Source organism: Petromyzon marinus, chromosome 13, assembly GCF_048934315.1.
Source record: "Petromyzon marinus isolate PM22_M1 ecotype Great Lakes invasive population chromosome 13, UKy_Petmar_22M1.pri1.0, whole genome shotgun sequence".
NCBI classification, from domain to species: domain Eukaryota; kingdom Metazoa; phylum Chordata; class Hyperoartia; order Petromyzontiformes; family Petromyzontidae; genus Petromyzon; species Petromyzon marinus.
In genome coordinates this window covers 11738171-11765977 of record NC_133679.1, presented here as the reverse complement: position 1 = coordinate 11765977, position 27807 = coordinate 11738171, and the positions used below count along the sequence as shown (strand labels likewise).

Genomic DNA, 27807 nt, shown 5'->3' with positions numbered 1-27807 from the left:
GCCTTATTTCACAAATACTTATATTATACAGTAATTTATTACCTGTTTTACACATTGTAATTAGTTCACAACATAATCTGACATATGCACTGAAGCTCATGACTAGAATAAAACGTGAACAATGACTTGAGTCCTACGCACATCATTATTCAAAAAGTAAAGAAGCAACGTTTACCATAGAATAACCAAGTACAGCTACAACAAATAATGCATTTAGCTGAAGACCCTCCTTAAATAATTTTCCCAAGCTTTACAATCGTTTTCATTAAATGTCAACTTTTTTAAGCTGATCACTGACATTTTTAACACATCACAGCATGAGCAGTTATATTTGTTATCTTTGCGAAACACTCAGCGCACAAAACTCAGCTGGGCCGTAGCCTCCGCTGAATAAAAAAAAACGCACAATCACAACCAGCAGCATTAAGCAGAAGACATCAGGGGCCACATCCTGAATGGAAAGCATTATTTTCAAAATGCTTGACTGTATTCAATTAATGACCGTAAAAACTTACAGTTTCATACAATTACAATTCCATTTTCTTACGTAGCTATGCCAATTCAACGTAAAACATTTTTCAGCATCAACAGTCCAGAATCTCGCGCCAGATGTAGAATATTCTGTGAAGGACAAAGACCCCCTGTATAGCCATAACAGACTGTTGGGGTATGCGCTGTTAGTGAGCAACTATGAATGCTGGCACAGCAGACAAGCGGGCGGGTGGCCAGCACCACGCCCAGCCGCCTATGTCTTCCCAGTAGCGGTGCTTACACACACCAGGTAGTAATTTCAGGCTGAATCTACCTAGGGGAGGCTCAGGACCGGTTCCGATAATCGTCCCTGCGGGTCGTGACCAGGAATCGATCTCGGGTTACTGAGTGCATAGTTCAGCGTGCGAACCACTACACTACCACTCCCCATATATATGCACACACACACATATATCATTGTTGAAATATTCTTCAGCAGTGCTCAGCAATATACACACGGGATATATAGCACGTGTTGTTTGACATTTCAAGACATGTGGGCTCAGCTGCAGCATAACACAATCTGGCATATCAGCTCCATAGTAAGCACACGCGCGAGTCCATGGAAATGATTTAACGGTGCAAGTAGTAAACTCGATACATGCTCCAATTGCTGATTTAGTCCCAGGATAACATTGCGATAGTGGTATCTCATGCCAGGCCTAAATCCACTCGCAGGGGAAACTAATCTCAAAATTAATTTCTTTGGTAGATACATCATTGGACGATATGGTTAGTGGTTAATACATTAACTTTCACTTTGGAATATTAATGGTAAAGCACGTCCATGCTACCCTCATCGGAGTGATGCTGCACTCATATAACAGCAGTAATTCTGCACGTGATTAGCTCATGATTATGGGTAGCACTGATAACAGTGATCGCTATCACGTGAGCACCTCATGACTGCTTAAAGCTTGCAGGTAACACATGGAACTACTACTGTACTAACTACGGATCAAATGTGTCTGATGAAGGGGTCGTGAAATGGTTATTGCAGGTGGCTACAAAACCCCCTACGAAGCCGGATGGCTGAGAGGATTAATGCCACATGTCACAGCACTGAGCTAGCACTGCTGGGATCCTGGATTTAAATCAACGCAACCACGTGACAAAACTGGGTTGTCATAGGTAGTGTTCGTCTTAATTCCACTCGCAAATGACTACACAAAAACTAGCACGTTACACTTTGTTGCCACCCAATTCGTTATGTGCTAGATTTTGGAACTGAAAAAATTATCAAATAGACTGTTACGTGACGTATATTTGCAGTGTGAGAAAATGTAGTGCCCTTCGTGTGGGCAAGAGGCAACTGAAAGTATCTCATAAGTAGTTGATATAATCTTCAGGCCATTCTCCAAAATGGGATGACGTAAATGTATTTCTTCAAAAGGGTATCCAAACAGAAATGTATTCATCTCATGACATGTCATTAAGCAAAATTTGAACAATTTCGAACAAAAAACCTGACAGCTCCCCTTGTCTTGATTTATAGAAAGGAAAGCTGCCTTTTCTTGAATTCTGTGGAAGTCTTGATCTGTGGAGCTATATAGATATACTATATAATTTGTGCTTATCTTAGTGGTATTCCATGTTCCATTCCAAGCCTCAGAATAAACCATCATAATACATTTTACTGTTTAAATGGCAGTAGTGACCAACATAAAATGTGGCCATCGTCGATAACACTGAGTATAATACCCTTAAGGAATGAAAACCTTACATTTGTAACAGCCATTTACTGTAATAAAAACTAAACATTTGAAAAATAAAAACAAAATGCTCCACGCAGATGAAAAATAAGATACAAGGTCAAAATAATAGTACTCTTAGATCATGCCCGCTAATTTAATCTAAACTTATCAACAAAATATCAACACATTACAAATTAGCAGCATAGTGGTTGAAATTTAAGTGGCATGGAACGTTAAACAGGTTATGTGCTTGTCAAAATTCCGATTCATATTCTTGGTTCTTTCGGTAAAGTCACGTAGAAGGGAAATAAAAAATAAAACAATTAAATTCTCAAGACATTTCGATTGCAACACAAACAATCATCATCAGGTCATCAGATGACGATTGCTTGTGTTGCAATCGAAACGTCGTGAGAATGTTAGTTGTTTTTTTTTTATTTCCCTTCTACATGACTTTACCGAAAGAACCAAGAATATGAATCCCTGCAGTCACGAAAGCTCTAAATCGAAAAATTCCCATTGTACAAATTGCACATAGCTGTGCCTAAGCACAATGTTTAAAAGTGCTTAAACAAATAATTGTCACCTGCTCTCGCAACAAATAGGAATCTTCCTACAATGCCAACTTCCTAAATTGTAATCAGGGCTCTCGTTTGTTCGTTGTTGCGATGTGTAAAACATGAAAACCAAGACAATTCAAGGATATGTGTAAACCCAGATAAAAAAAATATTATGTATGGAGAACTTAAAAATTATTACAAATAACAATAACTTTTGGGGCAAAGTATAAAAACAATGTTGCATTGCTGGCATTTTAATAAAAAATATAGTGAATCCACTTTCCGAGTGAGTAGCCAAAACAATTTACATACTGCTCACTTGCAAATTCCTCTAGACACAAGTACACTATATTTTGCATGTCATCTCTAACAGCCATAAAGGGACATAACAAAGAAGTGGCATGTAAAATGTGGTTTAAATTTGAGAATCCTGGACTGGAGAACATTCCCTGAGCCAAACGCTGCCACCCTGAATACATGTCAATGCTGCCCCTTATATCAAAACCAACGCAGATCACAATGTCACAAAACACTACTTCACAGTAATTCCCATCAGCCGTCGAAAGTTACCCATCCTTTAGGTAATGTCGATGGCTTGGGGTTAGAAGTTACGGTCAACTGGTCCCTAGCAGCTATGCTGGGGGGTGCAACTTCCCGGTTGACATTCCAGATGGCCTCTGTGGAGATGGACGATGACAGTGGCTGCATAGATGATAACGAGGATGAAGGAGGTAACGACGAAATTGACGCCACAAATGGATTTAACAAAGGAGTCGAATGGGCAGTCCGGAAAGCGGGTGTGGGTAGGGACGTCGATGACGATAATGTCGCAGTGACTGAACATGCTTCTTCCGGTACTACAAAGGGGTTGGGAGACATTCTGCAAGTGGCTACAATACGTGGAGGAATAGGTGGGGCCTGTAAACGAGGACATGTCATTTGACTCTCCTTCAAACCATTTAAGTTATTTGCAGCCACACCACTCCTAATTTCTGGGCAACTGTTGAAGACAACTGGTAGCTCTGCAGGAACTGGTGGACGAATTCTGGACGCCAAATTGTTAGCCACAATTGGTTTATTTGCAAAAGGAGGGTTGCTGAGGAAGTCCAGTGGCTGGCAGGGAGATTCTGTACGGGTTGGTGGTACAGGATGGCAATTACTTAGAACTGAACCGTTGTCAACAGTGACTGGCAGGGTGGCAGAAAGTGGGCCTAACATAGAAGGCTTTATGAAAGGATTGGTTGCGGCAACTTGGCGGCTGGCTGGAACAGGAGGGAGGACATTCGAGTTGAACGGCTGCTCAGCAGAGATGGGAGAAGGCCTGGCATGGAGGGTTCGTTGTCGTTGAGGTGGGATTGGAACCTGACGGTTGGGATCACCTGACTCTTCACCAATGTTGAACACCACGAGGGAGGGTGTTAGCACATTGGCACTGCTTGATCGCTGTCAAGACACACAGACAGAAAAAAAAGTCGTTTTGATATCTGTATTGACTGATCTAATTAGCCATAAAAGCGAGACAAAACTGATGCTCTCTGCTTTGGCACCAGGGATGTGTAACTCAGTCTTAAAAATCTGAATAGTTTTAATTGCATATAGAAACACTGAAAGGTACCTGTGTTACTCTGGAGGCTTGTTGAGTGAGAGAAAGGTATAGGCAAAAATATGTTAGGAGAGAGTGCAGATAATTTCACAATAAACTATTTATTATATTTTATATAGGAACTAAACTGACTGATGTTTTTAACCACTTTGCAGGACAATGAGAACTCAATACAAACACAACACAACCTGCATAAATATATTCAGTGTCATTGCCCGGAAAGTCTACATAGGTGATCAAGCAAGCTCTCAAAAACCAACGCAGGATCCGTTCACCTTAAGCCAAACATTAACATCACTATCCTCCACACTTACCTTCAGAGGGACAGGGGGTTCAGCATGTGGAATGGACTGCGTAGACCTGGTTCTCGGTGGAGCCTGAGGGGCGGAGGTAGCCATGGCCTGCAAGAGGCCTTGAGTGGAAGGGGATGGAGGCTGTGTGCCTAAGAACTGAGCCTGTGTGGAAGGAGAGGGCACCATGGGCTCCTGCATAGGAGACGAAGCAGCTGGTGAAGGCAGCATGGCCTCAGGCAATGGGGAAGGGGCAGACTGAGTTGGTAGCATGGGTATGAGCAGCTGCTGTATTTGGTTAGAATGTGCTAATTGCGGCAGCATGGGTTCAGGTAGTGAGGGAGAAGGCTGCGATAGGTTTTGTGGAGAGGTGGCAGCAGCAGAGGGCAGCAGTGGCTCGGGTAGGTTGACAGGAGCTCTCGATTTTGCGATCTCCGGGCTTGAAGAGGCAACAGCTATATAAACAAACAAAAAGAAGAGTAAATTAAACTAGATTTGAAGCTTTCGTGACTGCAGGAATTACTCTTTGATTCTTTCGGTAAAGTCACGTAAAAAGAAAATAAATTAAATAATAGAATACGACGTTTCGATTGCAACACAAGCAACCGTCATCAGGTAGAACTAAATTTGAGAGAGAGACAAAACACAGACACGGAGACACACAGACAAACACACAAGCAGAGAGAGACAACACATAGACACACAGAGGGAGACATACAACATAGACACACAGAGACCCAATGCCTCTGTGTCGAGGCCTTAAATAGAGAGAGGGGGGGGGGGTTGGGGTATAGAGAGAGGTGGGTCTGCTGGAGCAGCTGTTGGAGCAGAGAAATTAGCATGTCACTGAAAGACTCAACAAGATTGGTACATTTTAGAGATGTCTTTTCAGAGAAAATTTACCAAGCTCTCATAGGTCTATTCGCTCTCTCTCTCCCTCGGTCGCTTTGGGGTGGATTTCCACACAACTCTCTCTAAAATGTACCAGTCTGGTTGAGTCTTTCAGTGACATGTTAATTTCTCTGCTCCAGCAGACCCACCTCTCTCCTACCCCAACCCCCCCCCCCCTCTCTCTCTATTTAAGGCCTCGACACAGAGGCATTGGGTCTCTGTGTGTCTATGTTGTATGTCTCTCTCTGTGTCTCTGTGTTGTCTCTCTCTGCTTGTGTGTCTGCCTGTGTGTCTCCGTGTCTGTGTTTTGTCTCTCTCTCAAATTAAGTTCTACCTGATGACCGTTGCTTGTGTTGCAATAACGTCGTATTCTATTATTTAATTTATTTTCTTTCTACGTGACTTTACCGAAAGAACCAAAGAGTATTAGTCAATTATTTTGTACAATATTCACTTATATCCATTATATTAATTTTCTGGATATGTGAAACTAACTATTTTGAGTATTTGAGCAGAGACTGGCATGCACAAACTTTACCTGCACTTCTGTGTTGTGGAGGGGTTGCTGGAAGTGGGGGGGGTGGGCGACTTGGAACACGAGGCAAGTCCTTGTAAACAAGAATTATACAATGTCATTACTGAATATACAGGGTGTTTTAAAAAGATTGACCCAATTTCAAAGCAGTATATTTCACGATGGCAACATGTTACAATTACCCAAAAAATTGCAAACGGTTTAATGAGTTATCAAGTTTTACTAACCATTTTATAAATGCTCTATGCGCCCTCCACCTGCTGTACGGACAACATCGAGACGATAGTTGATTTCGTCCCAAACGCCTCTCTTCTCACGTTTCCCTCTGAGGTGCGTGGTCGCCCTGTGCTCTTCCCCTTACATCAACAGCAGCCCGTTTCCTCAAATTGTCGGTACCAACGACGAATGCTCTTTGACATTGGCGGATCAATGCCAAAACGGCGTTGAAATGCACGCTGCACCGCAATTACGGATTCTGTCTTACTGAACCGCACAACGCAAAACGCCCCTTGTGTTGTAGGGTCACCATCTTGCGAATGACTGAGGCTCGGGGCTGTTTGTGCGCTGGGAGAGGCATCTAGCGGTAATCATTTGAAACTCTATGCCCCGCCCTCTCTATGCCCTGCCCTCGCTATGCCCCGCCCTCTCTATGCCCCCCCCCTTTCAAGTGGTAAGAGTTGCATTCATGGGCGGTTCGTGGTTGCAGAGAGATAGCAATTTCAAATCGGGTCCATCTTTTTGAAACACCCTGTATACCATTGGGGTGTTTGTTTACATTCCTCTTGAACACAGCATGACAGGCAAGTGGGAACAAAATATAACATTTTAAACTCACTTGAGAGCGAGGAGCAGAAGCAGATGTGGGCTGTAGAATGGTTGAGCCAGGACCAGGTTGGCTCTTGACTACACACACCCAACAACCAAACAGGTACAATGGCTCAATTGTTCCCCATACTATGTTGCTCCTTCTTATAAAAATGTCAAGGTCAACTTTTGGTGTATGTAAAAAACATTACACCTTATTAGTATTGAGAATATTATTGTAATTGAGAATCACCGCGTTTGCGTAGTGTGGTGTGTCTCACCACTGGGGGGTGGAGGTCTCTGTGGAGGTGGAGGTTTGGCAGGAGGGCCAGCTGGCTTGCTCAGGGATTCACTTGTCTGTTTCCCAAAGCTCTGCCAATCTCGGCCCTCACCTGGTACAATAACATAGATGCGGCACACGCCTCTAAGTTACTCTCTCTTATCATAGGATAACAAGTAACAGCCAAACACAAGCTTCTGTAGGTGTCTTTGAAAACCATTTCATAATACTTACATCTCTAGCAGATGGAGATTTGAAAGGTGGATTTTAATTTTGGAAAATTATTTTGGCAATTAGAAAGCACGAAGTGGCGGACACTTACCGTGAGTCGGCGACGGGCAAGGGGAGGGTTTTGGAGATGGACGGGGAGAGACACTTGGGTCAATGGCCATGCCTGATGTCAGCTGATCCTGCGTCCCACCTTCCTCTGCGTCTGCCATTTCATCCTGTTCATCTGAACACCACACGTGAATGATGAAAACAAACCTTCATGTTTTTCACCTTGGACTCGCGATTTATCATTGAGCCCTCAGCACTCGCAACAGAATATATAAATAGCATATACGTAACAAGTGGCTTAGTGGTGGCCAGTGGATTCACTGCGCAATGAACCTGTCGCTCTGAGTTCAATTTCCGGTTGTCTAAAATAAGTGGCAACTGATATGTAAACTGGTCATCGTACTACCCTCCCATCCACATTCATCAACACTTGCACTGACCAGCATGCTGAAGTTTGGTTAAACAACCCCCATGACTGACGTGGCATGCTGAGCCTGGATTGTCAAGGGGTTGTATTTGTTTGTTTCCCCCCCTGCCACATTTCAATATATGTATTCAAGAGGGGTATATTCTGCAGATAATTGAACCTAATGGCGGTACCCCGGGGTACCATAGTACCCCGGCTCTTGCATAATGTCCGAGATGCAGTCATTTTTAGTCTGTTGATGGTCGGCGATGCGGCAATCGACTCATCTGCACTATGGTGCATACGAGCGTTCAGGGTTTCAGCGCAATCGCCCTCGCTGCGTTTCAACATCGTGGAGTAGCACTGATTTCGGATTGATTGGTACCCCAGTGGCAGAGTGAAGTACACCCCTGGGAAAAAATAGTGTCCCAGAAATAAAATATTTAATTGCCTCGGCCATTTTGTATTATTTGGTAACCCGGGGTAACGCCATAAGGATCAATGGGTAATACAAGCATTGAGCAAAAACCAGATGAGAGCGTGGATATCTGCTATTTCTGCTGGAAACATTGACTTAGCTTCGCACAAATGCGTAAAGCCAGTGCTGCAATTACGTCCTTTGCACATCCACGCACACACACACCCTCGATTGCATAGTATGCCGGGGGCAAAGAGGCGTCATCCTCCAGCAGGCTGGAGTTGTGCGTGAGCATGGCGCCTGTGGCCTGCATGTCACCGGCGCTCTGCACCAGCTCCTCCTCCAGCATGCTGCTCCACTCTGGGCTCTTCAGCCTCACGTGCAGGATGTGGCGCAGAACCTGGTTCCGCAAAGTAATGCACACCACGTAGCAGGACATGCCCAAAGTCAACTTCCACAAGGCAGCCGTTATTCAAAACGCTATACGAATCCAATTATGAAATCTATTCAGACAAGAACTGCCACAATATTTAGTAGACAAAATACCTCTCGAAGTTGGAATATATATGAAAAAATGAGTTAAAACTCTCACCTGTATGCCATTGATGCAGAGAATTTCTAAAGCGGATCGACTGTCTCGGAAAGTAACCACCATGTCATTACCTGCAAATCTATGCATGCACGCACACACACGTGCATGGGCAGATACAAGTGATCACAGTTATTGATCAGCATTGTGGACAAATTACATAAACATGTACTGAAGACAACTGGGGTATTGTACAAGAATAGTTGTGCAAGGTGAGTGGCACAAACCGGACAAGTGTGACATCCCCATAGCCCGCCAAGATCCTCAGAAGCTGCTCAATGCAAGCGTCATCAAACTCCTCGCCAGAGTCGAGGGACAGCACTGCACTTGCATCCGGTGGTCCATGGGCAGCAATTGCTGCCCTCAACACCCCCTGCATGGAGCCTGGGCTCACCTCCAATAAATCCACGTCAATCAGAGCGATCACGGGCCTAGGAAGGTAACATATCACTCGTCAATCTCCAAGTCAGGAAAATTAACGGCTCAATCATTTCAACTGCAAACAGCCCACTATTGTGTTTCTAATGTAAAACATTTCTCCAATTATATCCTGATTGTGCAATCGGCATCATATCATGCGACACAGTATCCATTTGAGTCAAAGCAGTGCAACCTTTTGTGATAGCGAATGGGCCATGGAAGCAAACATCACAGGGCTATCTCACTGAGATCTCTTCAAGTGACCTCTGGTCCACACAGTAGGGACAGCACTTTCCCACCTGCTCTGCCACTGACAGTCATTTTCGTTGCATGCCAATCAAACCGATAATTTAAATTCAGAGCTGGAATTGATCCAAATTAAGATGCAAACGTAATTATGGTTGTTTAGCACTAATTGCTGACTAGAACGAGATCAACAACTTGCATCCATCACAGGTTTTTGAAGCCTGGATTTGAATCCAACATTTCAGTGGTGGCAGCAAAGCGCTCCTACCTCTGAACTACTCTGCCTACTCTAAGCCCACTACTGTGATTTACAATGTAAAATAACCTTTAGATTACATATGTATGCACAGCACCTGTGATCGGATGTCTTGAGCTCAGCGCGGCTGTAGTGGATTAGTGTTCCGGGGTTCCACAAGTGAGGCAGTCGAGGCTCCACTCCGGCAGGTAGATTTACTAAGTCTAGCTCGTCAGCTGCTCCAAGGGTGTTTACATTGCAAAAGAGAAATGGATTCAGTTTTGGGTTCAATAGCACTCATTACAACTTTGATTTCATCAAACATGACAGAGGCAAATTCGGGTATAAAAAAGGGGATTTTCACAACAGGACACCCCTTCTTGATTCGATCAATGCTCATATTACGTGCGGATCCTTTTAGAAGAATCATACAGGATGGAGAGGCAACTGGGAGAAATGCATTGGGTCTTAGTTGGCATGAGAATCATGAATATTAAAGGGGACAATTCAAACCACTGTAAGATAATTAAAATGCTATCCCCAACAACAAAACATAATGATAAAAAAGGTCATATAAAAGTGTAAAACGTATTATAAAAGGCAGCATAGAAGCAAGCAACACAAGCCGTAAGCGCACCACTCTTCTCGAAGGCCCACTTGTGGCGATACCACAGCACACGGTCCGTCCAGGCCGGGATGCGGCACTTCTCGCTTGTGTCGTAGTCGTCAGAAAAAATGTCGTACTTGTATGTGGGCGGAAAGTTTGTTCGGCCTTCGTGAAACCCACGGAATACCTGGATACAAAATATATTTAGAAAATACAAAAGTCGTAAAGTACGCATGTATAAACGAGTAAATCTTATTTGTTAAAATATATATATTTCCATAACTGTTTGCACCTTTGAATTTTTTTTGGAGGCGAATCATCTGTGCCAAGCAGACACTTAACCATGTATTGATTTGTCAATTAAAATCAATAATTATGTTCATAGCACATCACTCATAATCCATGTAATTGATTCCTAGTGATGAATACAACTTATTTGTAAATTATATGCTAATTTCGCACTTAGGTCAATTGAACAGACAAAACTGCACGCATTATTTACCAGTAACAGTACAAACAAGCAGGTAGAAATGAGACGAAAAAAAATCGATTCTGAAATTGAATTCACAGGATATAGCGCGGCTCACCGCGCCCAAGTTGCGCTGCTGCACCAGCTGGTCAGCCTGCTGCAAGGTCTCCCAGTTCTTCTGTCGCACGAGTTCCTTCACCTCGTCCCCAGACAGGTCGATCCGGTAGTTAAAATCTCCACACCAGAAGACGTAGTCATGGGAAAACAATCCGCGACCCTGCAGCACAAACCAGTATCACCTCATTACACCCCTAAAACAAAATCATCGTTTCCCCGAGACCATACGAATGATAGGCATATGATACAAATTACAGCATGAAAATAATTCAATACAATATTTTCTAACATTTTCAATACATCCATCGAATCATGCGTTTGAGAATCAATACATTTTTCACTTGTATACATTGCATGTAAAGAGATCATGCAAACCCTGCACCCACGAGTGGCGCTACATTTACAACACAAAATAGACCGACTCTTTAATTGATTCATGACCTCCCGAATGGCAACCGATCAAATCACAACAGGGGCAAACAGTTACACGGCGAATGAATAACACATTTAAAGCTTTCATAATGATTGGCAAGACACAAGATTGGGGGACGTCACCATTGGGAAGGAAAGTTTGCGAGCGATCTCCGCATAGTCTTCGTTACGCTCGCGTGTGTGCGACTGTCCGGCGGCGAAATGTGAGCACACGAAGCAAAGGCTGCTGCTGTACATCTGGAGGCGGATGGCTACACCACCCTTGTTCCCAGTTGCACCCCCCATGCCTGTCTTCACCGTGTCCACAGCCACATCCCTGCAAGAAGAAAACACAACAGCTTGTGACAACATGTCTGGACATAAAAGCAGAGGTTTACTGACATAAATGCTACAGTTCAAGCATCCCTGTAAACTGTTGAATAGTTGGTCAAAGAAACACATATTTTTCATGTTATAAAAAAGTTAAATACATAAAGGCAGTTTTCATGTGGAATGCGCTTGATCTCAGATGCTAAGCAGCATTGAGCCTAGACAGTGTGTGTATGGGCAATCACCATGTATTATTAGCTGCAGAGCTACATGATAGGTGGCAGAGGGCAGTTCAACAACATCAAATGTTGTAATGTACTTCTATGCTCGATAACTTCAGCAACCCACATTAACCAGCATGATGAAATATGGTTTAATTACCCCAAAACCCTGCAGGGAGAGGGAAGGTCATCATCCAGCAGTGGCTTGACAAAAGGAGGATTGTGCATGTACAAGCCTGTAATCTGCATAGGGTGCAGCATACCGGACGTGAGGCGCATGGTGAGGGCGCAGGAAGACGAAGAGGCAAACCCCAACCAGCTGCTCGGAGGTCAGCAGGATGTACTTGTGATCACGTGAGATTGTCTTCTGCAGCTCTACTGACCAACGCTTCTGATTTTCTGTACTGCAAGTGACACGTTTTGTTCAAGAAAATTACATTCTACATTCATTTCTGCAGATACTTCTCAATGTATCTTGAGACTTTCCCAGAAGGCACAAAAATTGGGATAACGCAAAAGAACGCTCAAATATTCTTGGTTCTTTCGGTAAAGTTACGTAGAAGGGAAATAATAAAATAATAACAATATAAAACAACAAAATTCTCACGACGTTTCAACTGCAACACAAGCAATTATCATCAGTTGTGAAAACCACAGCAATTTTCTTGCTTTTCACACCTGATGATGATTGCTTGTGTTGCAGTCGAAACTTCGTGAGAATTTTATTGTTTAATATTTTTATTCTTTTATTGTTTCCCTTCTACGTGACTTTACCGAAAGAACCAAGAATATGAATCCCTGCAGTCACGAAAGCTTTAAATAAAAATTTAACGCTCAAATAATTAATAATTAACATGACCTTACAAGGGAAAAATATATGGTGAGCTGATGTTTCTGCCAATGATACAGAGAGATGGCAGGGAGATTGAGTGACATCGTCAGAGATGACATTTAGCACTGTGTAGCGCTGAAACAAACTGTGAAATTAAGGAAGTTTACATATAGACGAGTAGTTTGCTTATAATTATGTTTAAAATGTAAGTAAAATGGTTACATTTGAATATAGATTTGCATCATGAGGAATGGAGCTATCAGTGAATTCCCCGTTCTTATTTGGAATCAGCTGTCTATAGACCAACATCTAATTTTACTGCCTATACATCATCTAAATAGACGTAAATGCGGAAATTAGTCTGCTAGGCATTGCAGAGGCTAACCATTTTGAAAGGGCTTGTCTAATATTCAACACCCAATCTGTGTGTGAATTAGGTAAGGATGAACAGTGTGCCGTTTAATTAAGAAAAAATGAGTTGTTACGTACTATCCATAATACAGGTTTTTTGGGTTAGATCGTGTAAATATGAGTGGGTCGTAAAACCCAAATGCTCTCCAACACCGGCGTGCTGTACTAGTAACGAATTGCCATGCTATGTTTAAGTGACAAACCTTACTAATTTGGTGTGTCGGGTTGTGGCGGGTTTAACGACACATTTATATTTACGCGATCTAACCCCAAAAAAACCTGTATTATGGATATTGGTCGCGAAAGCCTACATGTTAAACTGTTACACACTGTAAATGAATCTCGCAATATTCAACATAACCAATGTTGTACTGCCACCTCCTGGCCAGTAGCAGTATGCTGCAGCAATACGTCTCAGAAATGTATCACGAGAGAAACTAACTCTTGATTGTTTTTTGTACTAAACCCAAGTTGCACACATGCAGTTAGATACCAGAGTAAAGATCAACACAAATTATTCTCATTTCAAAGACTGAGTAGATTCTGTAGTCTCTACTGGCTTCCCATTGCCTTCGGCATCAGCGATACAAGAGCGCCTGGCCTGTCCCAGCGTTGCCTCTGCTTTTGATTGTCCAACGTATTTCTCTTCGCTCTCCTGTCACCATGCACTACAACTCATGGTAGAGATATCGCGCTGTACGACGAGCACCTCCTCTCTTTACCAAGGAGCAGGAGCGCCACCGGCAGGCGTCGTTTCTCTGTGGTACCCCCCCGCAATCTAGAACGCCATCCCGCTGCACCACCGCAGCATTCAATCTACACCAACCTTTAAGAGATTCTTAAAGGCCTCGGATATTTCGCCTGGATTTTGTGTGACACCAAGCTTGGCTCAGCACCTCAAAATTACGGCCATTTATTTACGTGAAAATTGTCCGCGTTACAAATTGCATTCTGATACGATATATATTAAAACAAAAAGTTTTGCTGGCTGACTGGTTTTCTGGCTGCCGCCCAGGCGGGGAAGTGCACAGTGGTGACATCACCGCGCACACCTGCGTAATGACATCCCACAGTGTTGCGCCAGATTTGTAGGTGCTGACGTGACGCCTTCCCTCCATCCACCCTTCACCCCGGCCATATATCCCGCGCATATACGCGGGTAGTGGTAGTTATTATGAATTAAAATGTCACAAAAAAGTGTATGGAAAGGACGCTTCATGGACTGAAGGCATAGGATTATGACCAATGTTTGTATGTGTGTGGATGAGCTGTGCATCAATACCTGGCACTCACGATGTTTCCCGCATTTAGCTCCACCATCTCTTGGAACCCGATTGCAAACACATCTACAGGAGTGTCATCTGCTGCACACAAGCAATTTTACGCAAGTTTCCATTAGTTACTCTGCATCACTATCAACCATTCACAATTTCACTATGCTTCCTCCTTTGACACCGCACATAACTTTTCCCCCTCAGCCCCCTTACGATTTAAAGGAAAAATAAGACAAAACACTATAAGTTAAAAATGTTATACTTCGGCACCAACGACACTTCCAATGCACATATTTTTTTGTATAAAGATGTTTATTGTTGGAAATGCACCCTATTCTAGAAAATGTGAATTAAGAAAATCTCCCCTCCAAAAAATGTAACCCATGGTCTGGGGGAAAAAATAAAAGTGCGTGCAGGTGAGTCAGTACCTTGAAACTGAGAGATGGCAGCTTGCTTGTGGTTGTCCAGCAGCCAGTCTGACAGCGTCTGGTGCTTGAAGGCAATGCTGCGCGTGGTTTTTCCCCCGTTCACGTTCCAAGTGGCGATAGCCACGCGCAGCCGTTTTGGGTGCGTGTACTCTCCATGACGCTCGCACAACGAGCGCAGCAAGCGGGCAGACGCTGCGGTCAAATTCACAACGACGACAATCAAACAGTTATTTTTTCGTTGACGATTAGTTAAAAGTAGTACGATACGCTACCAGACAGAAAATACATAGTGTGTGAAAATAAACATATATGATACCTGTCTGCAGGAAGTTTTCAGCCCCTGCATGGACATGGAAGGCAGAATAGACAGTAGGTTAACAAACATGAGGTGAATTTACATGGATAGACACATGAGTAGTCAATTGTGAAACCTCGTGCTCATGTTCATTATTAATAATTGGTTAATATACAGTGAGGGAAAAAAAGTAATTGATCCCCTGCTGATATTGTACGTTTGCCCACTGACAAAGAAATGATCAGTCTATATTTTAATGGTAGGTTTATTTGAACAGTGAGAGACAGAATAACAACAAAATTCAGAAAAAACGCATGTCAAAAATGTTATAAATTGATTCGCATTTTAATGAGGGAAATAAGCATTTGACCCCCTCTCAATCAGAAAGATTTCTGGCTCCCAGGTGTCTTTTATACAGGTAACGAGGTAAGATTAGGAGCACACTCTTAAAGGGAGTGCTCCTAATCTCAGCTTCAATCCAATATATACATCTCACTGCTGATCTGTCCACTACCAGCTTCAAAAGTGGTATTCAAAGAAAGCCTGGGATGCGATATCGGAAACAATGTCCAGACCACTCACCACATAGAGAACCACTATGAACTCTTAAACTTCAAGAGGCATTAAAGCAATTTCCCGCACATCAAGTGAAGCAATTGCCTGGCTAATTCATATGGACATAGTGACTATGCATCCATCTGCATGCAAGAAGTAGCGTCTATTGACGATTGTGCATTTAGGCGCTAGACAGAATCATGCTGCATCGCACTGCAGCCACTGAGCCGTACCACGCGTGGTGGGCGAGATCAGCGTGCGGGCCTTGTCAGCCGCCTCACTGTTGAGCGCACATCCCAGAAGGAGCAGATCCATGGCCTCCTGCTTGGCGCCATCGAAGAAGTTATTCTGGATGGTGCGCGTCACGGAACGTGCGCCGTCCTTCAGCTGCCAAAATTCCCCGTGGAGGCCTGTGAATGGCACCGGCGCCTGCATTTACCACGCACCTTTCGGCTTCCCACCTTGCATACATTGGAGTCGGCAACAAAGTGCAGTTTGGGGATACGTATTCAACTACTTCAGTGGATGTTGGATTCTCACCATTTAGATGTTCAACGATGGCAGAGGGGACATGAAAAGAAAAAACGCAGCACCGTCAATACACGTCGCCGCAGGAAGGTACACAACACACAAGAAGGTAGTTTATGCAAACACGATTGTATGCACAGTAAATAAAACATCCAAGTCTGTAAAACGATTGGGAAAACATTTAAAAATCAGAGTACACAACATAAAAAACACATTTCTGCGGAGGGAGCTGGTAGGAACGTTGGGTTGCTCGGTCAATGGCCAGGGTCAACGGCGGCACCACGTGGTGTATTCCGCAAATATGCCCGACTGTGAGGGCGGGCACAAGCCGACGTGAGTAGGTTAAACGTTGAGTTTTATAAGGGCACCACGGGGTGACCAGCCCCTCCCCACCCAGCCCCACCCCTCCCACCCCCCACCCAGCCCCACCCTCCCCACCCAGCCCCTCCCCACCAAGCCCCTCCCCACCCTCCCCACCCAGGAGACGGAGACGTTGTCGTAGAGGCAACACGGTTTATTGTTAAATAACAGATAACTCCCTTAACATCTCCTATCTAGGGAGGTACAGTCTCCGGGCTCACGTGACTCACACTAGCCAACTCAACTCTCAGCCCTCCGGCTATCAGTGCCCTAGGGGAGGCTATCTGATCCGACCCAGCCAAGGTACGGGTCTCCACCACTGGTCCAAGCTCGACCCGGCCCTTAGAAGGACGTCGGGTTCGAGGTCCCAGGGTCCTGACTAGGGAGGCTATCCCGACCCCATCCAGCCAAGGTACGGGTCCGACCACTGGTCCAAGCTCGACCCGGCCTTTACAAGGGCAGCGGGCTCGAGGTCCTAGTCTAGCTGGCCTTCAGTCTTCGGTCTTCGTAGCACTGCCTCGAGCTGTGCTTGGGGTGCCCCTTTTATACACCTCCAGGGGATACCTCCGCCCCTGGTACCGCCCCCTTTCTGGAACCTTCCAGAGGATCCTGGAAGGGCCCCCTCCCAGCCCCCCACCTGGGATAGGGGAGGGGAACCCAGCCTCCCTTGGATCCGGCTCCCTCTCTATACCCTTGTTCAGGCTAGCACACCCTTCCGACCTCTGGCTGCAACTGCAGGTAAGTGGATACCAGCGGTGCGTGCATCCGCAATTCCGACGCTACACATGTACCTTGGTTTTTCCCTCGAGTGCGCCAGTGCCGGCATACATTTTGCTGACCAGGTCTCCGACTGCAGACCAGAGGGCACGGAACACCTCGTCAAAACGAGCAACCATCTGGGGTTTCTCAGCCAGGCCCAGGTCCTCGAGCTGCCTCTTCAGCATCTGCAGAACCCACAAATATGGCACTTTACATGAAGTGATTATTAAATAATGCTCATGAATGCATTAAAGACACATGTCAACTAAACAAAAGAGTGGGTGTTCGGGAGTTCTTACATCAACGGCAAAATGGGTCTGCACAGAGTTTGTCCGATCCAGGCAGTCCAAGCAATTTGTTCTCACGGTCCCTTTTTGGACTCTGGAAAAGAAAAGTTAAAATGTGCAACTTTCACATGAAAAGGTTCAACAAAACGGAACTCATCGACTTTTATAGGGCACAGTCCCATATCCTACCTGCTCACAACACCTTCATGGAAGCAGTAGAAGCCGCATTGCTCCAGAAAGGGGCGCACCTTGTTTCCCAACCCAGATTGGAGTCTCTCGGACCGCTGGCTGCTGCCCTTGAGTAGCAGGTGGTAGTCAAAGTTGAGCATGGGGATGTCGCTGGCATGGCGAGATGCCTGCATGTGGCTCTGCACACCGTAAACAAAGCAGCGGCTCTTTAATTAGTTCATGGCAGGTACAGGACAGGTTGAGATACAATTTCCCACTGATGTTAGCAATGACAAGGTATTTGAAAGCAGGCGGCCGAATTTATCGCACAGCACACGGACCACTGCACAACTACTCCCCACCTACACGAGCACACGAACTCATACATACATGTATATCTATGGCGAAATTATGATGGGTACCTGAAAAGCCTTGCTTAGCATGTGCTCTCCCTCTTTGCTCCCTAGAAGGTTAACCACCATCTGCTTGCCATATAGCTCCTTCAGCATTGCAAAATGTCTGTGGCAAATGCCAACACAAAAAATAACAGATTAATAAATCATATGGACAATACTTAAGTCATTGTATGTTATGATTCTCAGTTCTGCCTCCTTCCAACGTCCTATTTGTGGTAAGCTACGGTATTAATATTTGTAGATATAAAGTATATATAACGGTATAATACAAAACAGCTCTCTCAATAGCACTCAAAGTATATATTTGTAAGTATTGTTTACGATAGCATTAACCTTTGTAGTTTGAAAGATATTCACCAATGCACTACTTTGTGTTTTTTACAAAATGTTTAGTATTTGTACGACTTGAAAACTATGTGAAATATTTGAGACCAAAGTGCTGAAAAAGCCAGTAACTGCCCATGACCAAGACCAATGACTGAATGAATAAAGCTGCCAACAATGCTTGTGATAAATAATAACTTCGTAAACGTGACAATCTTGTCGTGGGTGGTGGAGGGTTAATCATAGGAATTTTGGCTACCAAGTGGTCGAATGTAAAAAGCAAATATGGATCAATGCCTGTGATGCTAACATATTAACCAAAAGCCATCATTGAAAATTATACATTTTTGAAGATAATTGCAACACAAAAAAACTAGGGTTCTACTAACCTGTCCAAAGCTGGGGCATTTGCTTCGTAACCCCGTGACATTTTGACACGATGTGATCCCACCTAATGAAGCACACATATTGCATTACAAACTGTGTTAAGGATAGCAAACGATTTGTTAAAAATGTATAGAAAAGTAATATTTAAAAAAACTTTTTTTTTTAAACACGCTTTAATGAAATGTACCGTACGAGTAATGGCAGAATTCCACGACTCCAGGAAGTAGCCCCGAAGCTTGCCATAGCGTAAGGTACCGTGGTCAATTACAGCCAACGTCAGTTGAGCGTGGACAATTAGACCCAAGCCGAAACATAACATATAAAAAAGATTGTTTAAAAATATATATGTTTTTATTTTTAATGATAGAATATAGTATTGTCATCAGTATGACATAAGTATACCAAGTTTTCAGTCGATACCACATTGGGAAGTGGGTTAAAATTGAGTTACAAGATTTGAGGATACAACGACGACAACAGACAGAGTGAGTTAAATAAAAGCGTGTAATAAATAGCAATCAGTTACCTGTAGCCCTGGCTGCTCCCAAAATAGAGGCACCGACCCACGGAGTTGGACAAAGGAAGTCACCTCATCGTCTATAAAAATTATCTGAAAAAGATTGCAAAAAAACTCATCCTTTTACATTCTCAAAATTATATACACTTTCATCGTGAGTTATCTATTATATCGTAACCTTAGTCATCATCATGTTTCACTTACTGCCGTATTGCTTAAGACATTTTTACATACAAAACAAGGGGCCCTGTTCACATATTAAAAAAAACTGTCAGAATTGTCATAAAACTCACCTGCTCAGTTTCGCAGAAGTTGGCAACCTGCCCGGAGTCATCAGCACCCCTTACATTGAAGCGTGTGCCAGCACGGGCACAACTCACCCGCGCCAGCACGCACACCTTGGCCTGCTGGTGCGCAGCGTACAGCGTGCGCACACCCACGCCGCCGCACATGATTCGTAGAAGCCATGCCCCACAGTCCACGCCACACTGCCGCAACGGCACGTGCAGCGCCGCGTTCCTGCCGAGAATATCGGGTCAGCGACACGTGCCGAGGCTACTTTCATTATACGGCCATGATACATGGGCAAGACATACAGGATAATGTCCAAAAAATTTAAATCAGTCAAACTGTGTTGAGGCATTCAGCGGCCTCTGTGTCTGCAGTGTTCAGCGTGGGAAGAGCTCCCCTGTGTAAAGCATGATTTAAGACAATATTAAATGTGTAATATAATTTAGTCAATGTTCATTGTAAAGTATTGTAGGGTGCTTATAAAGATTTAAATTCAACAATGCACTGTGGTGAATCCCTTTCACTCAGGCGTTTTGCTGCTAGAAATGTGTTTGCATGTTTTTTATTGTTTAGGTGAGGTTTAACTGTTATGCTTTGTTGAATTGTTGAAATGTTCTATTGTGCCATTCGTATACCCCCATCCCTTGGGGCTCACCCTTGAAAACCAGCTTGCTAGCTGAAAGGGCCTTCCTCCAGTATACAAAAAAGAAACAATATTTACCCAACAACCAGAAACACAGGTTTGTTTATAAGTAATGGTAACAGTGGATATAGGCCATGGAATCTATTTCAGGCAGAGAGAATACAGCAACACTTTGGCAGCTATATCAATTCTACTGGTGATGTCATAAGACACATTTCCAGTTTTCAGTCACTGCTAGTTTGAATAATTAACTTCTGGTTCATAGTTCATAGTTCATTTATTTGGTATAGCCCTGTGAGCCATTCGGCTCTTGAATCGGGTGCAACCGCAACAAACAAAAACATGAACAAGAAAACATCTTAAAGTGATTATGTGACTGTGCAAACAGAAAATACAGGAAAAAATATCAAAATATTCCTGAAATAGCACCATACACCAACGCTGTGTGCAAAAATCCCAGTGGGATGGAAGACAAATAACAACAACAACCACAAGACAACTAAGATTAAGGCCATCAGTCTAACTCCATACTACAATAAACAAAAACATGGCCAAAACAAAAAAAAACTTTTCGAAATCACCAAAATAAAAGCCATAAATCCAATGTAACAGTGATCATAGGGACTGTGACCGAATTTTTTAACAATAAACTACAAAAATAAATTATAACACCAAAATCTAGAGCCATATTTTAGGCCACTGAACAGCAGTGGCAGCTAGGGTTGTCCAACTCCTCTAGAGCAGTTTTGAGTGAAGATCTCATAGGTAGTGATTCAAGTTGCAGTTTATTGGCAATAGCATTCCAGACCCTGGGGGCATCAATAGCAAAGGCCCTTCCTCCAGTTTTTGTACGGCAATAGGGAATGTGAAGCTGGTAAATGAGCGAAGACCTGAGGTCAAATTTGTTCTTTTGAATAATTAAATGAAACTTGGTATAAAGCATAATATATGGTTCAATTATACAGTTCTCTCCATGTGGGTTAATTTTACCGACTAGAGGATAATGTAATTCCGACTTCAATGACAATGTAAACATTAGTAGTTTAAACATAAATGCAGCAATGCCTTTGAGCAAGATGCTTATATTATAAAACTCATAACAGAGAAGATGGACATGGACAGATTGCTCTGAAGTCAAGGAACTGAGGTGCAACCACTTAGTTTGGCAAATTCCAACTCGGAGTTAAATAATTAAAATTTCATAAATCTACCCGAGCAAGTATTAAAATGCTGCGTTCTAGTGTTCATAATCATTGTACAGTATGTGCCCTGAAGATGGGCCATCACACAAAAGGTTGCCGATGATATAAATATCCTTATAAGGCAGTATTGTTGATGTGTTGAGTTGTTTTGTCCTGCGATATCTCCTTCTGCAACCATTCCATACAAGTGATAATGCACTTCCCTGTAAGAGTCACGAATTAATTATATTATTTGTCTCACGACATAACACCAATAGCACAAACAAGATACAATCTGTGGGGGGGGGGGGGGAGGAAACCCTGTCACAGTAAAGAATTGAAAATGTACACAACAAAACTTAATGAGCAGGCGCACCAGCAGAATGGGTTATGTTGCGCCGGGTCGCCCTGGCCTTGCAACTGAGCCCTGATGCTCAGGTCGTAAGTGTTGCCTACGCCGCCGCTGCTGGAGAAGTAGAAGGTGCCAGTGGAAAGCAGGCGCCGCAGGTCTGCAACACGGTCCTCGTCCGACGGGTCTCCTTGCAGGCTCACCATCTCGACGCTCGTGATACGCATCACCTCCGAGTCAACAATGCGGCCCACTGATGCGCAGCCCGTCACCAGCACCAGGTAGCGCAGAATCACCTCGCCTTTACCATCTCCAGTAATGAGAAAAAATTTGAGATTTGTTTTAACAAGCTTCAAGAGAATTCAAAAGCTAAAGATGTCCAATGTCTCCATCCAGCAGTGAATTTAAAAAGGCACTGTAAATGTTAATGGTGTAATTAGATTACCATTAGTATTCAAATTCCAAAAGTACATGTGTTTAGGGAATTATAGTTGGCTCAACCTCTTAGAAATAACACTGAAACAGCATACAAATAACGCCTCACCTAAGATATTCTTCGCTTAAACTCCTAAAATAGATCACTGCTCAAGATACTGTAGATTAATCAATTTGAGCATGCGAAGACCTATTCGTTGCAACTTAAGCAAATGATATGTTCAACATTACATTTAGGATATTAAAGCAGACAAAACTGTACATATGAGAATATAAATTAGAGGGTAAAATATAATAAGATAGTTGAATCAAATTATAATCCCTAGTTGTGATAATGAATTTACTTTACGGTGGGAAAATCGTTCCATGCCTGCCTGCCTACGAGACAATTTTTTTCTGAAATCATTACAGTGATTTCATTTCAAGTGACATAACCAAGCATGCACAGATGGCTTTATGGGTGAAACGGTGCAAGAATATCTACTTGACAGTTTCGATTTTATGAGTTTATTTTTTGTGGCATTGCGACAAAAACTGCATTACCCATGTTGAGGCGCAGCATGCCAAGACATCCATATGCATCCATAAGGCGGTTGTACTGTCCTTTCACCGCCTCTTTTTCAGCAGCAGCTACAAAAACAAGCAAACCAGTTAGACAAATACACGTGTACATTTGATTCATGGCTTGAGTGAGACCAATCAAAATGCCCTCAATTATAAGCGTAACACAAGCAGAACAAAACTAAAATGACACCACAAATACATACACAGCACTGCGATGGCTCCAGATTCAAAAAGAAGGCATTCTTCACGGTTCCGGTTTTCCAAAATCACACTGTAGAGGTTCTGTTCACTCTTTTGGAGCACTCGAAATCCTTTACTCAACGCCATTTTCCCCTTTCTTATATTTGTCAATAATAATTCAGAAGACAGTCTCCCAAGTTGGCCTGTAGAGAAAACAGAAAACAACAAAGTCACCATCAATATGTAAATATACTCTGACACAGGTTCCAGATTTGTGAAATCTGTTCAATTAATACATAAAATACAGCTGTGACAATAGAAGAGCACACGCAGATATTAGTTCGGTGTATAAGATACTACGTAACTTTAATACGCTATGATACATTGCCTTCAAACGCTTCCATAAGCTATGCGGCATTGGCTTTGCCACTGAACCAGTTTACTTAACAAAATAATCAGCATACATCGAGTTATCAGTTCGATTCTTGTTGCTTTCCTTGAATCTATACGGGGAAATTGCTAAATAATCCATAAAATTCATATCGTTAATTTAGTATCTGCGCCAGTTTTATAACAGAAGGCTATCATGAACGCACTACGTTTTACAGAGTTTAATAATGTAACTTTACAAATTTGGACCATGATGTCAGCACACGTTTGCCTACTCAAAACGTAGGTTTCCATAGCTAATGCAGTGATCCACATTTGTGTTTGGGTTAGGCCACATCACATTTTTATGCCACAATTCTTGCCATTAACCCTCCACCACTCAACAAAATTGTAACGTTTACAGAGATAGTATTTATGTGTCAAGGTATTGGTCAAATTCTGACAAATAAAGCACCTGTAAAGCGGATTCTGTGTATTTTATTATTAATATTCCAGCACTAATCACCAGGGCGGGCTGCCAGATACTAACGAGGAACCTCTGCACCAAGTGGACAACAGGCTACTGCTGAGCCATGTCACTGTCGAAAGTGGTCTCTTCGTGACAAAATGGATATCAACATTAAATTGTATTGGCAAGAGTGAACCACAGCGCACATTTAAACTAACACATTATTTAAATGTAACCACATTCAGTCCCAGTCCAAAGGCCGGTGCTCGCATGGTTAAAGGACATCAATTACGCATACTGTACATTGTACATTCCATTTTAGCCACTCAAGAACCCAAGAGGTTTATTTTTGTAATCCAACAGCTGCTTCTACCGAAATACCTACATGGCCACGTTGCACGCAATACATTTACAGAATAAATTATGAAAGCATCTAAATGCAAAATAATTTCAAGGCACTCGAAGGCGTTAGGGGACCCAAACAGTGGACAGGCGGGTGGATGAGGATACTACGTGGGTGAGTATGAAGATACATTGGATAACTAACAAGATGAACAGAAAGGTGCAGTGCAGATGTGTTGAAAATACGCCACTACACTAGTACTAATGTTTTACGCATTATATTGCAAAGTTTCATGAACGCTTGTGTAGTTTTGTGACCCTCAAGTGCACGATTAATAACGGAATGACATGAATTAGTAATTCGACCACCCAGGGTTGCAACGCAGTGAGAACGCACGACACAATCTCAAGGTTGCGATTTAAATTCCGTCAGGGGCGACCGAGCCCTTCATCCACATGGGCTCAATAAAATTAGTAGCCACTTTGTGAACAAGTCACCTCTCGTAATCTATACCGACTCAACCCCGCCATATGAATGTGGATTCTCCAACACTGTCTTAAGACAGATGAGAAGCTTCCCACGCTCATTCGAGCAAGAAATTACTCTGTATCTTCTTCTAGTGATGTGTTATACTCACATTTATATTTGATTGTGCCAACGGTGTTTTGTTACATTATGAAGAACTGATCATTCCAACAGCTCACTTCGAGCAGTGAAACCACGCCGTGCTAGAGAACGGCCAGGGAGGATTACATCACTTTACTTCTAAGGTCTGCACTAAGGGGCCATCCATTGAGTAGGTACGCATAAAATCTGTCAAAACTTGACCCCTCCCTGTACGCACGCGGACTTTTTACACCCCCCCCACCCCCACCTGCGTACGTTCGCCTGACACCCCCCCCCCCCCCCCGAATCCTATAGAACGGTCGATATTTAATCCACGCAGAAACGATCGAGGATTAATAATATTCACGTGTTTAAGCAGACAGACTGCATTAAAGAATCAAGTCGCGTACCCTGGCCACTGATTTTGCTGAGCTGCGTGATTGCTCGCAGTCAAGGCGGGCAAGGTGGCACGCGAGTGACACCTCTTCCACAGTCTCACTTCTCCCGGCAGTAACTTGTTGTCTGAACAGCTGAAGAAACTGAACTGTGGCTCATTTGAAGGCCAATGTAGACAAATTATTATCGAGGCTTCACCCCAGCCTCCCGTTTCATATTCGTACGTACATTGTCAGTAGACCCCCCCCCCGCCATACGCAAGCGTACGCATTTGGGTTAACACCTCCCCCTTCCATGCGTACGTGCTAAATGAATTTTATTAATTACATTTTATTAATTACTGGCAAAAAGTCGTACTCAGATTGTAAATGTTGTGGATTTGCTCTCCAACACACCGGTGTTCCTGTACTAGTAACGAATTGGCACGTTCTGTTTACGTGACAAACCTTACTAATTGGGTGTCGGGTGGTGGCGGGTTTAACGACACATTTATATTTACGCGACCTAACCCAAAGAACTGCATTATGGAGGACATTTTATTCTCTATGCAATACGCCTTTATTACATTAAACTGAACTGTAATGCTCAGACCTATAAAACGCTTAATCATGTTCATAACCTATTTATTTTACTGGTTACGGGGCTGAGACCATGATCAACTCGCGACGCTTGAAACTACAATTCTAACCCAGAACCCCGGAGGATGCTTGCTATAAGTGTCTGCCAACAATTGACGTTACAATGTCTTACGACTGTTGTGATCTGTGGCGCAATGGTTAGCGCACGCCAATTCTGAAGTCGCTATGCGCAACGGCCAGAGATGGGATGTTTGCCAATTTTATTTAAATAAGGAGTGTTTATATGTCAAAGGAAACCTACATAACCAAACAAAAACGCACCAAGCAACGGTCCACGCAGACAAGTTCAAGGGCCCACTTGCTGTACTGCCATCTGCCGACCACCTTTGACTTTGAACGATGTCGAGAATGACCACCGCACTCAGCTCGTGCGGCCTACCTACCTCTGCCGACACCGGCGCATCGACACGGGCAGCTTAACTAGCCGATGGACGGTCACACCGAAGCCCCTTCAGGTTATTAACAGTGAGCAATAACAAGCGTTAATAGCGAGAAATCCCAACGAATCACTTCAGGTACTTCTACGTGTTTAATCACTAGTATTATATATTTAAAAAAAAACATCACAAAAATGTAATCAAATCCACTAGCGCAGCTCCACCAATGGCATTGCACAGTTGCGACATCGCAATGCAAAACGAACGGGGAGATGCCTCTGTCGTTACCACGGTGTGCCCGTGGACACTTTGACCGTAAAAAAATGTGGAGATTATCGTTTAATAATATCGAGAGGAATGTATTTATTAAATACATCGTAAACGTTTTACCGCGAGGACCGATGATCGCGCTCACATCACTGACGCTGCGCCCCGTGCTCAGCTCGACCGCATCCGCCTCCAAAATCCCTAGCGCGGATTAGCGCGAGGGCCATCGATCTGCGACTGCGATTGGACGACACCGCGCACGTGGGTCGGCAACGTCCGCGCACCATTGGCTGAGGGGTATCTCCATGGCCAATGGCCCCTAGCAACGGCTAAAGCGGAGTGGGAAATATGGCCGCGCGGGTTTTTCCGCATAGCGGATATTGCAATTTTTGTCGGCTGCCGTGGAATTTAATAACGAATAATATTTATTTATTTAAAACAAAATATCAGTCTGCCGTGTCCCTACATCTATCAGTCTTTGTTTGAAACGTGCGCGCGTTTTTTTTTCATTATACATATTGACACATTTTTTTTCCGTATACAGGGCAACGTTGAATGCTATTTAACGTGAGAAAATGTGTCGGTTTGTAAATGCGAACGTTGCCCGATTAATAACAGGCGACTTAAAAAAAAAACAAGAGCGTTACAAATAATGTTGTTATTTCTCCCCTCCCCCCCCCCCGCCGTTAAATTCCACAGTGACCAATCCTTAAAACCGACACTACGGCTTTGTGGCGATGCCTTCATCCAGCAGTGGATTGATCATAGCTGCTGGTGATCAATATTGACATTGTGTTGCTGTTGTTGACAGAACTCATCCGCCCTGAAGTTTCACGTCTCGCGAGTGAGAAGAATCACAGTTACAATTCTCCGTCCCCTCCACTGGTCTCGTCCTGCAAATAATACATACATACACACCATTAATACTGTGTAGGAACCTCCTGGTTACACCACCAGCCCACAGGGGATTATTGTGTCCGTCCGTCGTGCATCCAAACATGGGTGGGGTGGGGCTGGGAGGGTGGGGAGGGGAGGGTGGGGAGGGGCTGGGTGGGGAGGGTGGGGAGGGGCTGGGTGGGGAGGGTGGGGCTGAGTGGGGGTGGGAGGGGTAGGGCTGGGTGGGGAGGGGCTGGATGGGGAGGGGAGGGTGGGGAGGGGCTGGGTGGGGAGGGGCTGGTCACCCCGTGGTGCCCTTATAAAACTCAACGTTTAACCTACTCAC

General features: G+C 43.7%; 1 protein-coding gene across 5 annotated transcripts; it reads right to left on the bottom strand.

The window, feature by feature from the left end:
* Positions 1 to 18: 18 nt before the first annotated feature.
* Positions 19 to 27523, bottom strand: SYNJ1 (synaptojanin 1). 5 transcript variants are annotated; one of them, XM_076066873.1, is made up of 30 exons: positions 27504 to 27523; positions 23144 to 23323; positions 22920 to 23006; positions 21969 to 22251; positions 19771 to 19996; positions 19487 to 19570; positions 18963 to 19024; positions 18256 to 18352; positions 17855 to 18033; positions 17678 to 17759; positions 17411 to 17563; positions 15965 to 16118; positions 15198 to 15221; positions 14882 to 15073; positions 14462 to 14543; positions 12200 to 12340; positions 11530 to 11722; positions 10976 to 11134; positions 10419 to 10575; positions 9900 to 10017; positions 9108 to 9311; positions 8884 to 8962; positions 8517 to 8691; positions 7511 to 7642; positions 7190 to 7300; positions 6940 to 7007; positions 6108 to 6177; positions 4703 to 5133; positions 4401 to 4417; positions 4093 to 4228 (listed from the first exon to the last, which is right to left on the bottom strand). In XM_076066873.1, exons 2-29 carry the CDS (start codon positions 23265 to 23267, stop codon positions 4406 to 4408), a joined length of 3879 nt encoding a protein of 1292 aa, XP_075922988.1. In that variant the 5' UTR covers positions 23268 to 23323; positions 27504 to 27523; the 3' UTR covers positions 4093 to 4228; positions 4401 to 4405. The 5 variants fall into 5 exon arrangements, with proteins under 5 accessions (XP_075922986.1, XP_075922987.1, XP_032809422.1 ...); XM_076066871.1 differs by lacking the exon at positions 4401 to 4417 and having other exon boundaries at positions 19 to 4228; XM_076066872.1 differs by lacking the exon at positions 4401 to 4417 and having other exon boundaries at positions 19 to 4228; positions 14462 to 14540.
* Between the last annotated feature and the right edge of the window lie 284 nt (positions 27524 to 27807).